At 44.4% G+C, this 19,009-nt stretch overlaps 1 protein-coding gene across 1 annotated transcript in view; it reads right to left on the bottom strand.

Annotated features, from left to right (window-relative positions):
• Positions 1-16,004, bottom strand: part of CREB5 (cAMP responsive element binding protein 5) — a 1,617,326-nt gene extending 1,601,322 nt beyond the window's left edge. Inside the window, exon 1 of the mRNA XM_069648241.1 lies at positions 15,937-16,004. Coding sequence (XP_069504342.1) covers positions 15,937-15,990 — 54 coding nt within the window. The 5' untranslated portion in view covers positions 15,991-16,004. The remainder of the gene's footprint in view (positions 1-15,936) is intronic.
• Between the last annotated feature and the right edge of the window lie 3,005 nt (positions 16,005-19,009).

Raw genomic sequence — 19,009 nt, 5'->3', positions numbered from 1 at the left:
ACAATTTTCACATGTCCGCTCTATGAGTTATTCATCTTTTTAGAGTTATGTTCTGGCCCCAAAGGGGTGTGGTTTTCCTCCAGCACAAGGTTGAATTTCTGGTTTTTCCAGTTCTGCCAAGCCAGCTTGCTCTCACAGGCAGTGCCCCTCCCCTGTGCTTCCAGGAGAAATCTCCATTTACGACTCCCGCCATAAAACATTTGCCTGAGTCAAGACAGGGCTTTGTTCAATTTCCTGCAGAGCCCAGGTAATTCAATCAGGGAAGTGTCATATCCCTTTTGGTATGAGCAGCAAAAGGGCAGCTAGGCCTGGGAACACAGCTGTGACTCAAGTTTCACTCCTGATGGGGGTAGTTGCCAGGCAAATTGGAATCTCTTTAAGCCAGTTTTTAGCTACATGTCATTTCTGTTCCCCAGTTTCCTGCATTCAAATAAAACTAAACATTTTTACATATGCAGCTAGAATGCTGATTCTAAGTTTAAAACTATGACATTTAAACAATTGAAACCTATGTGACACTCAAAGTAGGTCACTCAGTCAATTTAAACACTTAGATTTTTAGTGTCTTTCAGTCCAAATTTACTTAAACTGCTGAAATCCACAGCTCAGCCAGTCTTGTTATAAACCTTCAAGTCACTTCAGAATATAACTTTACATTGGATCCACCTCTTAAAATGTCTTTCTTTGGCATGTTTTGGGTTCATTTATTCAGTTTTCTACAAAATCTGGTGGTTTTAAAACGCCGGCTTTTGGATAGTGGTGAGTACTGGTACTGCACCCCTTTTTGGGATTTAAGAAAATGAATTCCCAACAGTTATGGGTTTGCTTTTGGCAATCAGCATTGCCATTCCCAATGGTTTCAGACTACTGTGTGGGTAGTCCACTGGTGGTTTTAGGCAGTGTCCTTCTGTGCCCATAACATCGGCAAAAATGAGTGGCAGCCTATTCTTCATGCATTTCCCTGTGCATTTTCTGGGAAGCTCTGGCCATCATGATGTTTTCCATGTCAGTACTGCACAGTTTTGAGGTAGGGCTCGGATGCATGGGTAAATACATCCCACAAGCCCCCCTCTGGCGATGGCCATTCTATTTCACGAATGAGACTCGCAAGACCTGGGATGTTTCCTCATCTTCTTCCAATAGATGGCACAGTTCAGCATCTTTTTCTCCATCCGGTCGGATCGATCGGTTCTCCTCGCCGGTCCTGATGGGAATATTGGGCGGTACCCCGGGCCCATTGCGTCTCTGCTCCCGGTCTCCGGATCGTCCTCCTTGGCCCGTCTCCAGGTTTTCTTTCTCCTAGGACGACAAAGAAAGAGCGGCAATACCTATCCATAGACATTTTTCCCCCACCATTGATATAGTGGGGCAGCATATGCATTTCATCATAACGAAACATTACATTCTTATTTTGAAAAAAAAACAGTATAACTAAGAGACAGTTTCATGCAAATCACAATATTTTAGAGACTAGATGTGGTATGTTTTATGGTTGGAACTGAATTAGTCTGAGACAGTACCCGCTAGGATTCCAGAGGATTCCTCCAGTTGTTGCAGAGCGTGCCTGGGATGGCAACATTTCAACTGGTTAATGTGGACCCACTTGTCTTCCCCCGCTGCCAAAGGACCTTTGGGGATGTGGATTTTGTAGGCCACAGGGGAGATCTTGTCGATGATCTCAAAGGGTCCCTTCCATGTAGGCAAGAATTTCCGCTGTTTTGCCTGGTTTCTTTGGAAGTTGTATAGATAGACCCGGTCTCCCACCTGATATTCCTTCCTGGAAGTTTTCAGGTCATAATGGGTCTTCATGCTATCAGCCGATCTTTCTAGATTCCGCTGAGCATAAGCAAAAGCATGTTGAAGGTGTTTCCTTAAATTCTCCACATACTCATGAGTAGTGGAGGCATTTATCAGTGTCTGCTCTTGTGTCCTGTAGAGCAAATGCTGCGGAAGCACCATCTTGCGCCCAGTCATCAACTCAAATGGTGACATTTTGGTTGCAGATGAAGGGGTAGATCTGATGGCCATTAGGACCAGAGGTAATCGGATATCCCAACTTGGCCCAGAATCTGCCACAAACTTCTTTAATATGCTCACAATTGTCCGGTTATATCTCTCTACTGCCCCAGAAGAAGCTGGTCTATAAGCAATATGCAACTTCCTTTTGACCCCCAGTATCTCCCACATCTTTGTCATTACTTCACTGGTGAAGTGGCTACCCCTGTCTGACTCAATCCTTTGAGGTAGACCAAAACGGGAAAAGATGTGGTTAATCATCAAGGCAGCTGCCGTTTTTGCCTTGCAGTTTGGGGCTGGGAGACATTCCACCCACTTGGTAAACAAGCATGTCACAGTCAACATGTACTTATTCCCCCTAGCAGAGCGAATCACGGGGCCTACAAAGTCGATTTGTAAATCTGACCATGGCAGTGTCATCCCCCTCTTTTGGAGAGGCGCACGGTGCGTGAGGGATGATGGCTGAAATTGTGCACACACAAGACACCCCTTCAAGTATTGGTCGAGGTCCTGCCCCATGTGTGGCCAGTATGCAACCTCTCTTAAGATTTCCAATGTTGTGTGAAACACCCTATGACCGGCGGTGGCCGCATCATGGGCGTGACTTAACATCAGGCTTCGGAATGAGGTAGGAACCACCCACTGATCGTGGCCAGCTTTGGATTTCCTTACCAGCAAACCGTCTTGGATTCGGAACATTTTTGGACATTTCATCAACACTCTTAGGTCCTCTTTCCCAGTGTAATCGCTATCCGTCAGGGGAAAGTTCTCAGGGTCCTCAAGGTGTTGGTAAAACTTACCAATAATTGGATCCCCCTTCTGAGCTGTAATCAAATCAGCATCAGGGGTCTCCTTACTCCATTGTGCAATTGAAAGGTCGTTGTGAGCATTTGTCTGGGACCTAGTGATAGCAGTGACCTGGATTTCCCCCAACCAGGACTCAATCTCAATTAGATCCCCTTGGATGGCCCCGGTTTTGTCCAGCTGATCAGCTAAGTCATTTCCTGTTTTGTCTGGTCCCTCGACTTTGGAATGACCCTTGATCTTTTTCCAATAGATGGTCATCTCATTCGAGGTGACCAGATCATCAATGTTTTGGATCAACTTCCCATGTTTCAAGGGTTTGTTGCTAGCACATAACATGCCTCTGGTTTTCCAATTAACCAGGTGCTCCACGAACCCGTTCCGTACATAATCCGAATCTGTGATTATGACCAGTTCGTGGAGTTGATGCTGGACAGCAGTGAGGATGGCCTGATGCACAGCCATCAATTCTGCCACCTGACTACTTCGGGGACCAATTTTGTATCCAGCGGAGGGTTCTGGGGACTCATTCACCCATGCATTCCCTACGCCAGCCACCAGTTCTTTCTCCCCGTTGTTGTCAACATGGTAAGAGCATCCATCCACATAGACAGTGGGCATTCCCTCACACTTGTCCTCTTCAAAGACTTTGTGTGGGGAATTAAGGTATGCCTCCGTGTTGTCCTTTATTTTTAGACTTTCGTCCTCGAGACAGTTTTCTCTGGCACAATCATGCAAGTCAGCCAGACCTTGCGCGAGGGGACTCTTCTTGTTTTGGCCATATCTGACCTCCACAGGAAAGCCTTGCATTGACAGAATCCAGGAAGTAATTCGGGAATTACTCACATTTCCGGCCCGGATTCTATCACTTTGGAGATATTGCAGAGGCTGGTGTGGAGTCTCCACTATGATGTGTTCCCCCGGGATAAACGGGCGGTAATTCTTCAATGCCCACACCGTTGCCAGGAGTGCCTTCTCACAATCGTTGAATTTTTCCTCCACAGAGGATAAAGTTTTGCTCGCATAGGAGATTACTTTATTGACCTTGTCATGCTTTTGGTATAATACTGCCGTCAAGCACGTATTAGAGAACCCTGTCTCCAGGAAGAACTCCTTGTTTCTGACAGGGTAAGCTAGGCAAGGCGCTTGTGAGAGGCTTCTCTTGAGTTGTCTTACTGCCTCGGCTTGTTCTGGACCCCATTCCCACTTGACCCCCCCCTTCAGGAGATGAATCAGGGGTCTGGTGATCTCTGCGTAGCCCTCAATGAACTTTCTGCTGTAATTAGTCAGTCCAAGGAGGCTCCTTAGTTCTCGCAGAGTTGTGGGGTCTTTCAGTTTCTGAAGTGCTTCCACTTTCTTTTCCTGGGGACAGAGACCCTGAGGAGTAATCTCATGCCCCAAGAAATTAACACGGGTTCTGCACCACTGTGCTTTTTGAAAGGAAAGTTTTGCTCCGGCGGCCCTCAACTGTGTCAGAACATAACGGATCTCCGCTATGTGTTCCTCTACAGATGAACTTTTAATGAGGACATCATCTACATAAGCCAGGTTACCCCTTGCACCCAGGTCGGGCATGGCCTTATGTAGGAAAATATTGAACTCATTACCGGAGTTAAGGTATCCGAAGGGAGTCCGGGTCCATGTATACTGCTGGCCCCCAAAGGTAAAAGCCAGCTTGTATTGGTCCTCCCTACTGACAGGCACGGTCCAGTATCCATTGGTCAGGTCTATTGCTGTGAATACCTGTGACCCCTGGATCTGGGCCAGCCCTTGGTCAATGTAGGGAAGAGGCCATCGGGAAGTATGGACCCGTTTGTTGAGCTCCCTGAGGTCGGCGCAGAGTCTCCACTGGCCGTTTGGCTTCAATATTCCCAGCACCGGATTATTGAAGGTGCTGTGGACTGGACGGATTATTCCCCGGGACTCAAGGTTCTTAATTATTTCAGTAAGGGACTCCATTGATGCGAGAGGCAAGCGATATTGCTTCACAAACACAGGAGTCATGCCAGGGTCCGTGGGGATTGTGGTTGTGTGGATGTCGGTGCGACCACAGTCATATGAGTCTACCGCAAAGAGATCTTGGAAATCCAAGAAAACTTGTTTCAACTTTTGCTTTTGTTCCAGAGTCACACAGGCATCAGCTAGGTTGACTCTCTCTTCCACCATCTGCCTGAAGCCTGGAAAGACTTCTGGTTTGGCTATCTCCGCGGCCTCCTCCAGCTGGGTGGAGAAGTCCCTGGTCAGAGTGCTGATTTGGACTGGAGGCTTCAGGTGGGAAAGGCAGCCCTCATGGACCTGGAAAATCACCTCATCCCTCCTGAAGTCACAAGTCACATCTTCCTTACCATAAGGGCAAGAAGTGTACACCAGGAAGTTCCCCCCATGCCGGGTAAAAATCCTGTCTGGTGTCGTATTGTCATCACTGTCACTGTCAACGCAGTCCTTGGGGATTGGCCCTAACAGTTCATTTCCAAGATCAATGGAGAAATGTCGGTCATCAACCGCCATTCCAATAATGGTGCCTGCGGCTAGAGTAATACTCTTTAAGTCGCTGTTATCCACCTCTATTGGAATGGTGTCATGTTCTATGTTGACTAATGGAGTTGGGTTTACCCCCAACCCTTGCTGTTGGAGAGAAGCATTTAGATGTATGTAAGCATCAGGGTTTTGCAAATATTGTCCTCTTTTAACTTTCACTTCCAGGGAGAATTGTCGGGTCCTTTCTGGGATGGTGACTTCCTCTTTAATCTGAATTTCAACTGCATAAGGTAGCAATTGAGCTGACCTAAATGCTTTTTCTGGATCATCAAAGCCCATGGGATTATCCGCTAATCGGGACCAAGCTTTGAAGTTTATTAGGTCCAAACTAATGGCAAAGCGATTGAGAATGTCACTGCCTAAGTAAAAGGCGGCAGGGACGTCTCGCACGACCCAACAATTGTGGACTATGCTCTTGTTGCCAATGGAGATTTTGAGCATACACCTGCTTGGCAGGAGATGTTTGGAATTAGGCGCTTCCAGGTCCATTTCCCATTTGTCTATCAGTTTGAATGTGGGAATGGCTGGATCTTTTGGGAGTTGGCGGAACATGGCTTCGCTGATGAAGCTCTTACCGTTGTTCACACACACTCGAGCGAGAACAGAGTCCTTCCCATCATTTAACTGAACAGGGATGAACAACTGCTCTCCAATTTGCTGAATATCAGCCAGGCTCTGAGCTGATTTCACATCTTTCTGGACTATAGGAGTGGGAGTTTCTGATTGTGGATTGGTATAGAATCTCAGAGTGTTTCCTTCCAGCGTGGAGTACCACTTTAGACTGGAAGGAAGGTTGATTTTCAGAAATAGAGAGGACCCTCCATCACCAGTCTGTTGTCCTACTGCTATTACTGTCACGTCTGGAATTTGGCTATTCTGGAAGTGAAATTCTACTTGGTCAGATTTTTGTTCAACCATGTGGCATGTGCCGTTTAAACTAACATGGTTGACACTCTGTTTTAATTTTATTGGTCGGCTAGTCTGGGTCCAGAGGACCTTGTTTACGCAATCTATTAGGGGTGACAACCTTCTCAGGAGGTCATTCCCTAGTAAACAAGGGGTGCCCTCTGGGGTCACAACTATGACCGGGTGTTTCACCTTGTGTCGCCCGATCTTAATGTCCAAATCTGCCGTCCCCTCGACGGGAATTTCCTTCCCGTCAAAGTTCTGGAGTTGTCCAGGAAGTGAGGTGAGAGGAATTTGGTAATTCCCTCCCCTTCCTGCATTCAGTTCATCAAAGGCCCTTCTGGACAGAAGGGTAGCTTGAGATCCCGTGTCCACCAGTGCCAGAATTGTACCCTGCCCCTGTACTTGTACCGGGGCATAATATCTTCCCTCCTTTTCCTCAAGGGGGCACAGATTCTGCACATTTTTGGACAACTGGTGGGCTAATTTTCTGGTTTTGGACATGGCGAGAGAAGAGATTTGGGCGGAATTCTGTGGAGAGCCTTGGGAATCTGAAAGAAAAATTTGGCAACTGGAGATCAGAGCCATTGTGGGTTCCCCTGGCTCCGGTTCCGGGCCGCCCCCCCCTTTTTGGAGGCAGTCACCAGGATGGGTTTGAACCAGGGGATTTTCTTGCTGTTGGTTCTGGGATGAGATGGTGGGCGGCGGTAGCTCAGTCGCCACATCTCCCCAGTCTGGATTTGCATCCCTAGGGACCCATTTTTCTTTGGGAGGAGTTCCCCCCTCTCTGAAGGAGAAGATCCTTTTCCCAGGATCCTCTGAGTATCCCTCTCCCTCAAATTGGAAGACCTGTACCTCCTCCTCAAACTGAGTCTGTTTGGGTCTTTTGTTTCTCCTACCCCCCCTCTGCTCCTTAGGAGGCAGACTTTCAGGGGCAAGAGATTTTGTTTCCGGTTCCTGGGTTTCCAGGGGCTGTTTACAAGTGAGGAAGGAAGCTTCCTCCAAGGCTTTACACCCCCCTTCCCTTTGTGCCTCCTCCCTGGGAACCGGTGAGTTATCGGGGTGCTGCCCCCGTCATTGTTCTGGGGCACCAGGTCCAGAGTTGGGTGCGTTCTGCGCCGGCATGCCGATCTGAGGGTTCTGCTGAGCCCTCAGTATGTGACCCAGATCCCGCGCCATGTTTTGAACCTGGCGCTCTAACTGGGAATCCCGCTCAGGCTGATACAGGGCCCTGTTTTCTCCCCTGGGCTGATCCCGGGAAGGGTAGCTGTCCCTCCTCTGGTAATACCCCGGGTTGGGAAGATTTGGGTACCCCTCCACCCTTGGCCTCCCCTCTCCCGGATTAGGTTGTCTGGGCTCAGGGAATTGGGGAAAGAAGGATGGATGATTTTGGGGTTGGAAATTGGGTGGATACCTGGGGAAAAAGTTCTGCCCAGGATTTGGAGAATTTCTGCCCTCCTGTGGGAAGTTGGGAGGGAAGTTCCCTGGGTTAGGTGCTTGGCTGGATCCCCCCCCCTTGGGCTGGAGGAGTCCACACATAACCCAGGATGGGTCGATTTCCCTTGTAACGGGGACTTACATAATCAGGAGAGCGAGGGACCCCATTTGTGGGGCTGCCTCCCTGGCTCCCTGTCAGTGACTGGCCCGAGGACCTTCTGGGCCTAGCATTATTAGGTGCAGGTAGGTTTTTAGGCCCCCCCATCTCCAAATCCAAAACGGGGGTGACCTTTACCTCTGCCACCTTGGCAGCAGCAGGGGTGCTGTTGGCTTTGGGGTTTTTCTGGGCATTACTTTTGCTATCTACCGGTTTCTGCACCTCGTAGCCTGTTCAATGACCCAGTCCAAAGATCTTTTCTCATGAAAATCCCTCACGAGCTGGGTCATTATGTATTTGGGCAAGGCATGAAAAAATGTATTAATGAATTCTCTACTGTCTGTGCGCACCCTTCTGGTGGTCTGCGCAAAAACACGTTTCAGTTCTTGCACAAATTCTTGTGGGGCCTGATCCTCCCCACATTGCAAATTGTAGGCTGCCTTACGAGCCTCTTGAGGATTTCTGTGAACAGAAAAATGTTTCAAGATGGCCGCCTTATAGGTGGACCATCTTAAATGATTTTGGTCCTCCAGCCCCGCAAAGAAACTGGAGTATTCCGGGGAGAAGGTCCACTTTACATATTGAATACAGCTTTGGCTGTCCTTCAAATGGAAAGTCTCCATCATTTGCTCAAACAACTCTAAGTGCTCTCAAACAGAATACTTAGCGTTCTTATGGTAAGGCATGATGACGCTCCTGATCGCCTTAATCTGCTTTAAGGGGTCCTTAAGCAAGGCCCTTTTTGCCTTATTGGCCTTTTTGGTTCGGAGATTGGTTCTGCACAGTTTTCTAGGTACTCACACTATATTCTTGAGTGAAATGGGCCTCGCCACGGATCTGGTCAGGTTTTAGACTGGACTCTGCACTTCACAGTGATCTGGGTCAGCTCTCTCTGGTTCTGCTAACAGGTCAACTCTACTCTGCTGGTCTGGGTCTCTGAAGGTTGATGGAGGCAAGGTATGGATTTTCCCGGCAGAGCTTCCAGCTGCAAATGGATTTGAAGGTCCCTATCTGTCCTGTCTCTCTGCTTTTATGTGTTTTTCAAATGGGTGTGTGTGAGCAGCATCACTAGCCAGCCCCTCTCCACTTGTCATTGGCCAAACTTCCATTTCTCCCTTGATTGGGGAAGGAAGTGTGTGTCAGCGTGATGTCATTTTATGGCTTGCAGAGAGGACACTCCCCAGTCAAATTGCACACATTCTATATTTGATAACAAAAGACATATTTGCACAGGTAAACATTGGTTTAAAATTACATGCACACATCACATATCACAGGAGATATACCCTGTCCAAACTTTGCTCTTCCTGGGGGCTTGCATTCAGAAATGGCACATATTTCACTTTTTAACTGATTTTGCAATTCCGGACATTGACCCAAATTTACACACATGTGCGCAAGGAGTATGGACATTAGTTGATGAAGTGTCAGATTTTTCACATGCACACATTTTGAGTAATATCCTCTTTTCCGCTAAAACCCCCCTGAACATGCCACCGGTTCTAAAAACCTCTTAAAATGTGGGCAGAAAAATCACAAGAATTATGGTGTCATTTATACAATTTTCACATGTCCGCTCTATGAGTTATTCATCTTTTTAGAGTTATGTTCTGGCCCCAAAGGGGTGTGGTTTTCCTCCAGCACAAGGTTGAATTTCTGGTTTTTCCATTTCTGCCAAGCCAGCTTGCTCTCACAGGCAGTGCCCCTCCCCTGTGCTTCCAGGAGAAATCTCCATTTACGACTCCCGCCATAAAACATTTGCCTGAGTCAAGACAGGGCTTTGTTCAATTTCCTGCAGAGCCCAGGTAATTCAATCAGGGAAGTGTCATATCCCTTTTGGTGTGAGCAGCAAAAGGGCAGCTAGGCCTGGGAACACAGCTGTGACTCAAGTTTCACTCCTGATGGGGGTAGTTGCCAGGCAAATTGGAATCTCTTTAAGCCAGTTTTTAGCTACATGTCATTTCTGTTCCCCAGTTTCCTGCATTCAAATAAAACTAAACATTTTTACATATGCAGCTAGAATGCTGATTCTAAGTTTAAAACTATGACATTTAAACAATTGAAACCTATGTGACACTCAAAGTAGGTCACTCAGTCAATTTAAACACTTAGATTTTTAGTGTCTTTCAGTCCAAATTTACTTAAACTGCTGAAATCCACAGCTCAGCCAGTCTTGTTATAAACCTTCAAGTCACTTCAGAATATAACTTTACATTGGATCCACCTCTTAAAATGTCTTTCTTTGGCATGTTTTGGGTTCATTTGTTCAGTTTTCTACAAAATCTGGTGGTTTTAAAACGCCGGCTTTTGGATAGTGGTGAGTACTGGTACTGCACCCCTTTTTGGGATTTAAGAAAATGAATTCCCAACAGTTATGGGTTTGCTTTTGGCAATCAGCATTGCCATTCCCAATGGTTTCAGACTACTGTGTGGGTAGTCCACTGGTGGTTTTAGGCAGTGTCCTTCTGTGCCCATAACATCGGCAAAAATGAGTGGCAGCCTATTCTTCATGCATTTCCCTGTGCATTTTCTGGGAAGCTCTGGCCATCATGATGTTTTCCATGTCAGTACTGCACAGTTTTGAGGTAGGGCTCGGATGCATGGGTAAATACATCCCACATTGGTAAGCGCTTTAGTCGTGTCCTTAAAAACAGTTTTCTTGTTGTTTTGTCAGGAAATCTTCTCACGATTAGTGGGTGATCATTTAGTTTTTTTGTGTGTTGCAGCAAATGGGCGAGAAGTTTATTTGTTGCTACTTTTTCTTGCATAAGTATCCAGTCTTGTAGATACATTTTCTTTTTGATTTTGTTGGGGGTGAGGATAAGTTCTTCTTTGGTGAAACCGAGTTCTATCAGAGAATTTTCCTTTTTTTTCGCCCAAGTGGATAACGATTTGCAGTTTCCTCTTTGAATTTCTTGATTGATTAATTTGTACTGACTTGGAGCATCTGGCATGATTATTTTCCTGTATAGCAACATTTCATTTGCATCCACTGTCACTTTCAATGAAGTTAGTTATAGTTCTCTTCGGATTGCCGCTATCGCTGTTGATTTTGGGAATTGCATTACTTCTCGCCAATTAATCGTTTATGTTTACCAACAACACCTGCTCTGATTAATAGATGGGGTGAAAGCAGAAAACATGGCATCTCTCCCCAGGTCAGGAACAGGAGGTGCAGAAGACCTAGCCAGACATGCAAATCAAAAGTTTATGGCTTCAATTTGTTCTATGAAGAAAGAGTCAAGGCAGTCATCAAATGCTTGGGGGCAATCTGAAGGCGAGTATATGAATTGAAGATTTAAGTTCCTTGAAAATCTGAAATAGCTCAACAAATAGGTTTAAAACAAATGCAATTTGATTGTGAACGAAGGATGCCATTGTACAGAGGCTAACTGCATAGAAAAACATCTAATAATGCAGGCACACATTTTTGTTATCCTCAGGGTCTTTGGATTTTCAGCAATGCACTCAAGTGCTATGTTTTTAATTTTTAATGTGGCAACTTTAGGGTCGATCCTGAGCTTACATTTGTAAGGGGCTTATGTTTTTTTCTGTGGATGACAGCGGCAAGTATGTCCAAAGTTCTTTAAAGTTAACGGTGCATCTCAGTCAGAAAGGATTCAGGTGGCCCAGTGGACACCAGAGGAATGGAGAAGGTTAAAAAAAAGAGCAGAAGAAACTTAGCTCACAACTCTCACTGTAATGGACCAAAGGTAAGAGTGAGACATATGTGTGATCTTGGATTTGGCCAACTGCGACGGATGAAAACAGTGGTTTGATCTTGGAAGAGGGCTGACCAGGAGGTTGGACAATTGAAGTTTTGGTGATGACAGGTTTGAATCTGGCATGTGTAATTCAATATGGGTAGAGTCAGATGGCCACATCCTGCTAGACAGGGAGTTACATGGTTTTGTGAAGGTGAGTGACTGCTTGTTAGTTGTGCATCAGAATCAAATGTTAAGATCGCCATCAACAAGGATCACATCAGAGAAAGTTTGCAAGTTAGCAATGATATCCGTCCACTCAATGAGAAGGAGCAAATCATCTCATTGGGTTAATAGATTATAATGATTTTTAGAGAAAAAAATTGATCAACATGGCACTTGCAAACCAGGCATTCAAAAGGAGAGACTCTAGCAATGAGGATTACTGTGGTAGGAACAGAGGAGGGAAAGGTCAGAGAACCATCTGCACCAGGCCAATTACTCATATTGCAAAAATGTATCTTACAACCTTCTGGAAGAAGAGTATCCACAAAAACAGTGTAGTTATCGACGGACCAGGTTTCAGTAACTGCATGGAAGTCTAACCCAGAGTCCAGAATCAGTTCATGGATGTTGGCCACATGCTTATCCACAGAGAAGGCAATGAGGATAGCAGTGATCCAGTAAGGCCTAGGAGGGTAGGATCTTGTTGGTCAAGGAAGAGGACTAATAAAAGGAAGGCATACAGTTGAGATCCTATGCTGAGAGTGTATATAAAGATATACAGAAGGGAGGGTGGAGAGGAGGAGGGCCAGCGAAGAAGTCTGGCAAGAATCCATAATGTTGAGGTGAGAGTAAATAGGAGATGAGGTGGGGAGTTAGCATGAAGAGAGATAAGTAGGGGTACATCAGCCAATGAGAGCAGGGAAAAATAAATAAAAGAGAAGGAGGTTCTTGTGAGTTCCCTGTGAAAGACAAACTGAATGCACCCGCCCACTTTCTTCTCAGCTCCTATATTTCATCAGCCAAGTCATAATCATGTCATCAACCCACACCTTTGTCAAAGGCATTCCATTGTTCTTCCTCCTCATTGACACAAAGGGAAAAACAGGTTTAAAAGGACAGAGGATTTTATTGGGCTAATGAGGTATTGTGTCCCACCTAAACCCATTATTGAACTGTGAGAAATGTAATCTCAGTTAACATGTTTCTCATCTAGAGTATTCTGCATGCAATTACAAGCAATGCTGTCTCAAAACTACTTTGACGTGTTTCTCATTGAGAATATGCAGCATGCAATTGATTCAATCTTTGCCTGGAACAAGAATTATCTGTTTTCTAAAGAGAAATAGTGTAGGTACTGGAATATGTATTGTTAGCCCCTAGGGTTGTGGGGTGATATATAGCCCCTGAATGCCAGAAATAAAGAGGCCAGAGTGATTTGTAAAATCACATCGAAGTATAAGGCCAGCACAGAAATGGTGATGTCAGACATGAGGCCTATTGAACCAAAAACAGGCCTAAATCTCAAAGGAAATAAAGTGGGCTTGAATCTCAAAAGTGCGAAGATATACACAATGCATTTCAGCAAGGAAAAGAAAGACATGTGGCTGACAATGCAGTTTTACTAAGTCCATGGAGAGTGGCACCTTTACTTAAAGAGAGAGATAGCAGCATGTACAATATCTTTCAGATAGCAGCATGTACAATATATTTATGCAACATGAGTCTGTGATCCCGAAATCATAATTGAAACCAATCCTCTTGCATTTACAAGAAATAAAAGAACTTCCTTTTTGTTTTTCCTCCTTCAAATGACAGTATGCAGAGAGAAGTGCCCATTAGACTTTCAGAGTTTGAACATGTTTTTCTTATATAACTGCCCTATACATATGGACAATATGGATATAAGGCACAGGTGCCTTATAAAATGTCATGTAAAATGCATTGTGTGTGAGTTTAAAAGCCATTGCTTGCCGAATTGTACATGCAGCCGATCATTTCTCCTAAAGATGAAACTAAACCTCCAACACCTTTCCTCTGTGTTTCTGGAGAGGGAGGTCTGGTTGTCAACATCAATCAGGGCCATTGCTTAAAAATACAGAAAGAAATACACTGCATGTTATTACAAGGCCAAGAAGGGAGGGGCGAACATAAACATGAGCCATCCTCTGGTTGATCACATGCAACTTAAGAGAAAAAGGAAAAGGCAGGAGTTTAGTTAATAGAAAAATACATATTATTGCTTAAAAAGGGCAGTGTATATGCCGCAACGGTCATTATAGACGTTTATTAAAGATGACAGTAACCCCTTTGAACCAGGCCAAACGATTTTGGTGTGATAAACATAACTAAAGTTAATAATGAAAGTTTGATTTGGGCTTTCCCTTGATTCCGAGAGATTTGAAAGTTGGTGCGAGGGTGAAGGACAAAATTAACATGGGAACTATGAAGTGGCATATGTTTCACTGATACGGCTCCAGAGTAAATGAAGAAAACCTGTATCTCTGCATAGGAAGGATGTGCCGACTTTAGACTAGCATCATCTGATTGGTCTTAAAATGTAGTTCTTAAAAATATATCTATGAATGTAACGATTTGCAAAATTAGGGAACATGCCATGTTGATAGATTTTTTTGAGTTGAAACAGGCCAAGTCCACATCTCAGTTTGGGATGACAACAGCTTTCTCCTCCCACAGCTTTCCTAACTCACACCCCTCATCGTCTTGTCCTATTAGCACACAGGTGGGGGTGGGTAGAGAAAACCAACCAATCACGTTTGCGGGAATCAAAGACAAGTTTTTGGTGTCCTTTACCCTATAAGTAGACCAGTTTGCATTAGAACTGGGCTTTTTCCGCTTATTCCGGGAGGTAACCTGCTGCTGAACTCTTGCAAGAAACATTCAAGCAGAGAGGCCCCAAATCTTGCACTGGAGACAGGGACCAGGAGACATGGAAGTTGACTGGGACCCTTTGGAGGATTCAGAGCAGATTATCCTTGACTGACACCCTTGCTGTCCCAGAGGTGCCTTGGTGTTCCCTGATGCTCATTACGAGGCCTCCCCTTTAAGTAAAACTATTCCCAAAACCACTGATTGTGTAGGTCCTGCATTTTTCAAGTATTGTTTTTGTTATATCCCCATTGCAAAATATCCTGTTTGTCTGTGTAGATACTTAGCATATTTAATTAAAGTAAATCAATTATATCCCTGTAGAAATTGCATGATGTGTTTTGTTGGTATTTGAAACTAATAAGCTATTCCCAATGTGTTATGGGCCGGTATAGACATAACGTTTTGCCAAAAGAATGAATGCGAAAACCCTGTTTTCAAGTGAGTGTGCCGGGTGCAAAATGAAATTCCCCAATGATCCCCTTCATTTTAAATCAGAATTGTGAAGCCTTGTATTTCCTTTGTTTATGTGGTGAAGAAAAAAAACGAAATTGCCCCTTTGTTCCCATGGTGCTCTGACCAAAACCACCAAGCCCTGCCTGTTCTTTTTAGGTGTGACAAAACAAACGTTCCCATTGTTTTTCTTTCCCTCATATTGCACCTGTGGTAATAAGTAAAAAAAGAAAACGATTTTGCCCCTTGAATCCCTTTTTCCAAAGAGTGAATTTTATCAGAATCCCAAAACAATGTTACCATTGGGTTCCCACTCTCTGCCACTGGCCTTCAATTCAGAGGGGTCAGGTCTAATTGATGTTTGGAGGGTGGGGGTTGCTGGGATAAAAGTATTATAACCAAATCAGCAATAACTGTGTGTTTTCAATTGTTCTTTTTCTGTATTGGTGGGTGATTTGAAAAGAAAGCTGCAGGAAAGTGTGACTGCATATCTCAGTATTACCTCTGCGTTGGTGCCAATAAGGAAGTCATTTGTGTTCTTGTGTTGCCACAGCCTTGGTGGCTGATGTTAGTCTATTTGTCAAATTTGGTTTAAATAAAGTAAGACATGTATTTTCTTACTACACACCGGCCTGGTTCCTAGTCCATTGTGGCACTGGGTACTTTTTGAAGTTGGGTGTGAGACGGGTTGGAGGCCTAACCAAACTGAACCTGAATCAAGGTCATAGTGATTTCTTGTGTGCCACCTTTAGTGGGTGGAAAGGAACTCCCTGAATTGAGTGTGACCACACAATAAACCGCGACAGGGTCCAACTGGTCAAACTGTCCACACACTGGTCGACTTTCTTGTAACACCACCTGACTATAACGTTTTCAATACATCATCCTGATTGGTTGAGTAGAATAATTATAGAATTACACACACATTTGAAACCAATCACTCCGGCATCCCTGAAAATAGATGCCATGTGGTGGCAAATACCCCAAAAGTGAAGCCTGCCAACAATGGTGCCCATCAATAGTACTAACCTGCGAACATCCCGGCGCACTGCACACAAAAGGCCTCTCCTGCTCCAAATTCATTGCTGATTCCTCATAAATCTAAAAGAAAAGAGAACAAGTAGAACGTGACTTTACAGTTTCATTAAGAATTGAGACTTTTTCAATGTTTCATTTTTCCTCAAAATGTGTGTTTATCCTTGCACGCCCAAGCACTGCATTAACATATAGTAGAGGGTCTAAACGTTTATGCATGCTCCCTGGAGTCTAAGCTTCCATTGTTCTTTCTTAAGAATATATTTACTTTGACGGATGAAAAAGTCTTTGCACTGTCACAGCAGAGATCCTGCTATGGAAAAACACACATGTGCACTGTTATCATTAGATAAGGCCAGGCCTGCCCAGAGAGATTCTGAATTAATGTGTTTTTCCACCCATCATTTTTCAACTCCTTCAGCTACTTTTGAAAGCAGAGAGTACATGACTCTTCTCTTCATGCCTTTTGTATAAGCAGGTTTTATAATTTTAAACGCTAGCTAGCTGTGGTTGAAATGGGCTACGCCTGTCAACAAGCACTAGGTGTCATACCCTACTGCTGGCCAACACGTCCCCAGAAACCAAGACATCATCCTCCTCACGTACCCATCCTTTAGATGGAGGCCTGTATGGGACAAAAGGCCTCCATCCTTTAAATGGATGCCTGTATGTGACAAAAGGCCTCTAGCAAAAGGGAATAGGACACCAGCCAACATACTTTCCAGCTGTCAACATGAGGTGGATGAGCGTTGACATGTCCACGAATAAGACCTGCAGTATGAGCCAGTCACACTTCAGCACAGCGTGATGGGTGCAAGGACAGTACCAAAAGTGGTACAAGCCTACGTGTTGCAATGAAGTTAAAAAACAGTGCTTAGAAGTGATGGTAAGCTTGCATCGTCACACTATATAAACTCAAATAAATGCCAATTATGTTTTCTGTCTGCTTAGTTTATTCTAACTTGCCACAAAATTAGCAAATGTTAAGACTAATACGAACACAAATTACAAACATTACATGTCATATACCCATTGGCCCTCATTACAAGGTGGGCGCAAAGGGATACCGGGCACTGGTAATGCCCGGTATCCCTTTGCGCCCACCTTGTAATTAGGGAAAAGGGATACTGGGCACTGGTAATGACACCGGTGCCGGTAATCCTGGTTCTAATAGGCATTAAGGACGGGACCCACAAAGGGATAACGGGGTCAATAACGGTACCGCAATTTGCGGTACCATTATTGACACCTTCCCCCTTCCCATTGAGCCCTATGGCGGCTCAAATGGGAATGGGGAATGGCTTTACAAATGGGGACTTACTGGTCCCGCCAAGGTCGGACTGGACCAGTAAGTCCCCATACCACCAAGTCGGTGGCGGTACCGGTATTGGTGCTAGTCATGGCGCTAATAGCGCCATGACTAGCACCAACCTCGGAATGAGGGCCATTGATTCATGTGACAAAATAGAGAGGAAATCGTTAAATCGGGCTGTCCTAGTAATTCATGAACAATAATTAAACAGCACACCATTGCAAGGATCAGCACATTTTGCCTTCGCTCCATCAAAAGTTACCAAAAAAAACTTCGAATTTAATAAACACAAATCATGGACAAAACCTTTTAAAGGGTTTTCTCTTAATGATTGCATCGTATTGCAGCAAGTTATAATATTCCTTAGAGTGTCTAATGTTGGTGAACTTTAGTCGACAACCTCTACTTTTCTCATCGAGTCCTCTATATGGTCTGCGTCTTTCAGGAGTTCCCAGCACGTTAAGCATAGCTCTCAACCTTTTGTGCTGCCAAGGTGGGTGAAAATACCTGGTCTTTGTTTTGGCAGGTGAGAGACCACTGAAGTGAATGGGTGTATTGGGGACTTGGCGGGTGAGTGAAGTGATTGAAAAGCGGGTGACACCCGCCAAAACCATGTGACTTGAGAGTTATGGTTAAAGCGAAATCTCATATCAATATGTCACTACTTCTCATCAGGGGGCCTGGAAAGGTATTTGGGCAATACATTGTAGGGACTTAACATTTGTGCATATTCCCATTGGGATTCATAACTTCAATTTGAGTTTGTTGAGTGCAGTACAAATGATATAAAACGCCCTCTCTTGAACACTAGGCTTAGCAATGAGGCACTGATAAACTGTGGTTTCCTTGGTGACAGACCAAAAGTGCCCACTAGGCTTGATATGTGTAAGGCCAGCAATAAATAGCAAAGCTTAGGGCATTATAGCACTTGAGTAGACAACACGTCTTCTTTTCCCTTATGACCCAAATCAAGGTTCTCCAGAATACGTTTAGTTATTGCATTCACACAAGACACAAAAAACATCATGGTATCTTTCACATTTGCATTTTCTGCCTTCTGATTTGGTACATTAGCTTCAAGGTTCTTCTCTTGGGTAGAGGGTCTACATATCTGCCCAAAAAGCTGTTTGCATTGGGGTAGAGTGGTGTGGGAGGACCAATCACACCTCGGATTTTCACAGATTTCCCAAAGTCACACGGCCCAGAATCACTGCTCAGGATTTTTCATCTCCTCCTGGCACCCTCGTCTGGTTCATTTCTCTAGCAATCACCCTTATTAGTTCCCGTAAAACACCTTAAAAGGTATCCACCTCCCGTAGTACCTCTTTTGTTTGCATCAGGACCCAATGGTTTTTTTCTGCATTTTTTGTATTGCTTAATGTATTTGTCCTTTGTTTTCATTTTTCTATTAAATGCCTATAATCTCAGTATCATTGTTGTAATATACTGCTTTGCATTTGTCTATATGTTGCATTCTGTACCCCCATTCTGTACTTTTTTATTCTGCTGACCTATTATTCTAAATTTGATATAAAAAAAAAACACAATGGCTATTCTGTCAACATGCTTCTAATATATTTGAGAGCAGTGATAATGGCACATATTTCACGCTTGCACTCCGACTATACAACTTCTTCAGCTGGAATTTTCTGTCTTTTTCAATACAACAGTTTTTTAAAAGTCCTACAATTTAGCAAAGAACTATTACTCGGTACCCTCTTGAATTGTGCATGTGTCAGTAAGCAGGGTCCAAGT

This window comes from Ambystoma mexicanum, chromosome 2q (assembly GCF_040938575.1).
Source record: "Ambystoma mexicanum isolate Mex_15411 chromosome 2q, UKY_AmexF1_1, whole genome shotgun sequence".
Lineage (NCBI taxonomy): Eukaryota > Metazoa > Chordata > Amphibia > Caudata > Ambystomatidae > Ambystoma > Ambystoma mexicanum.
The sequence above is the reverse complement of the archived record's forward strand: the minus strand, read 5'-3'. Positions and strand labels throughout refer to the sequence as shown.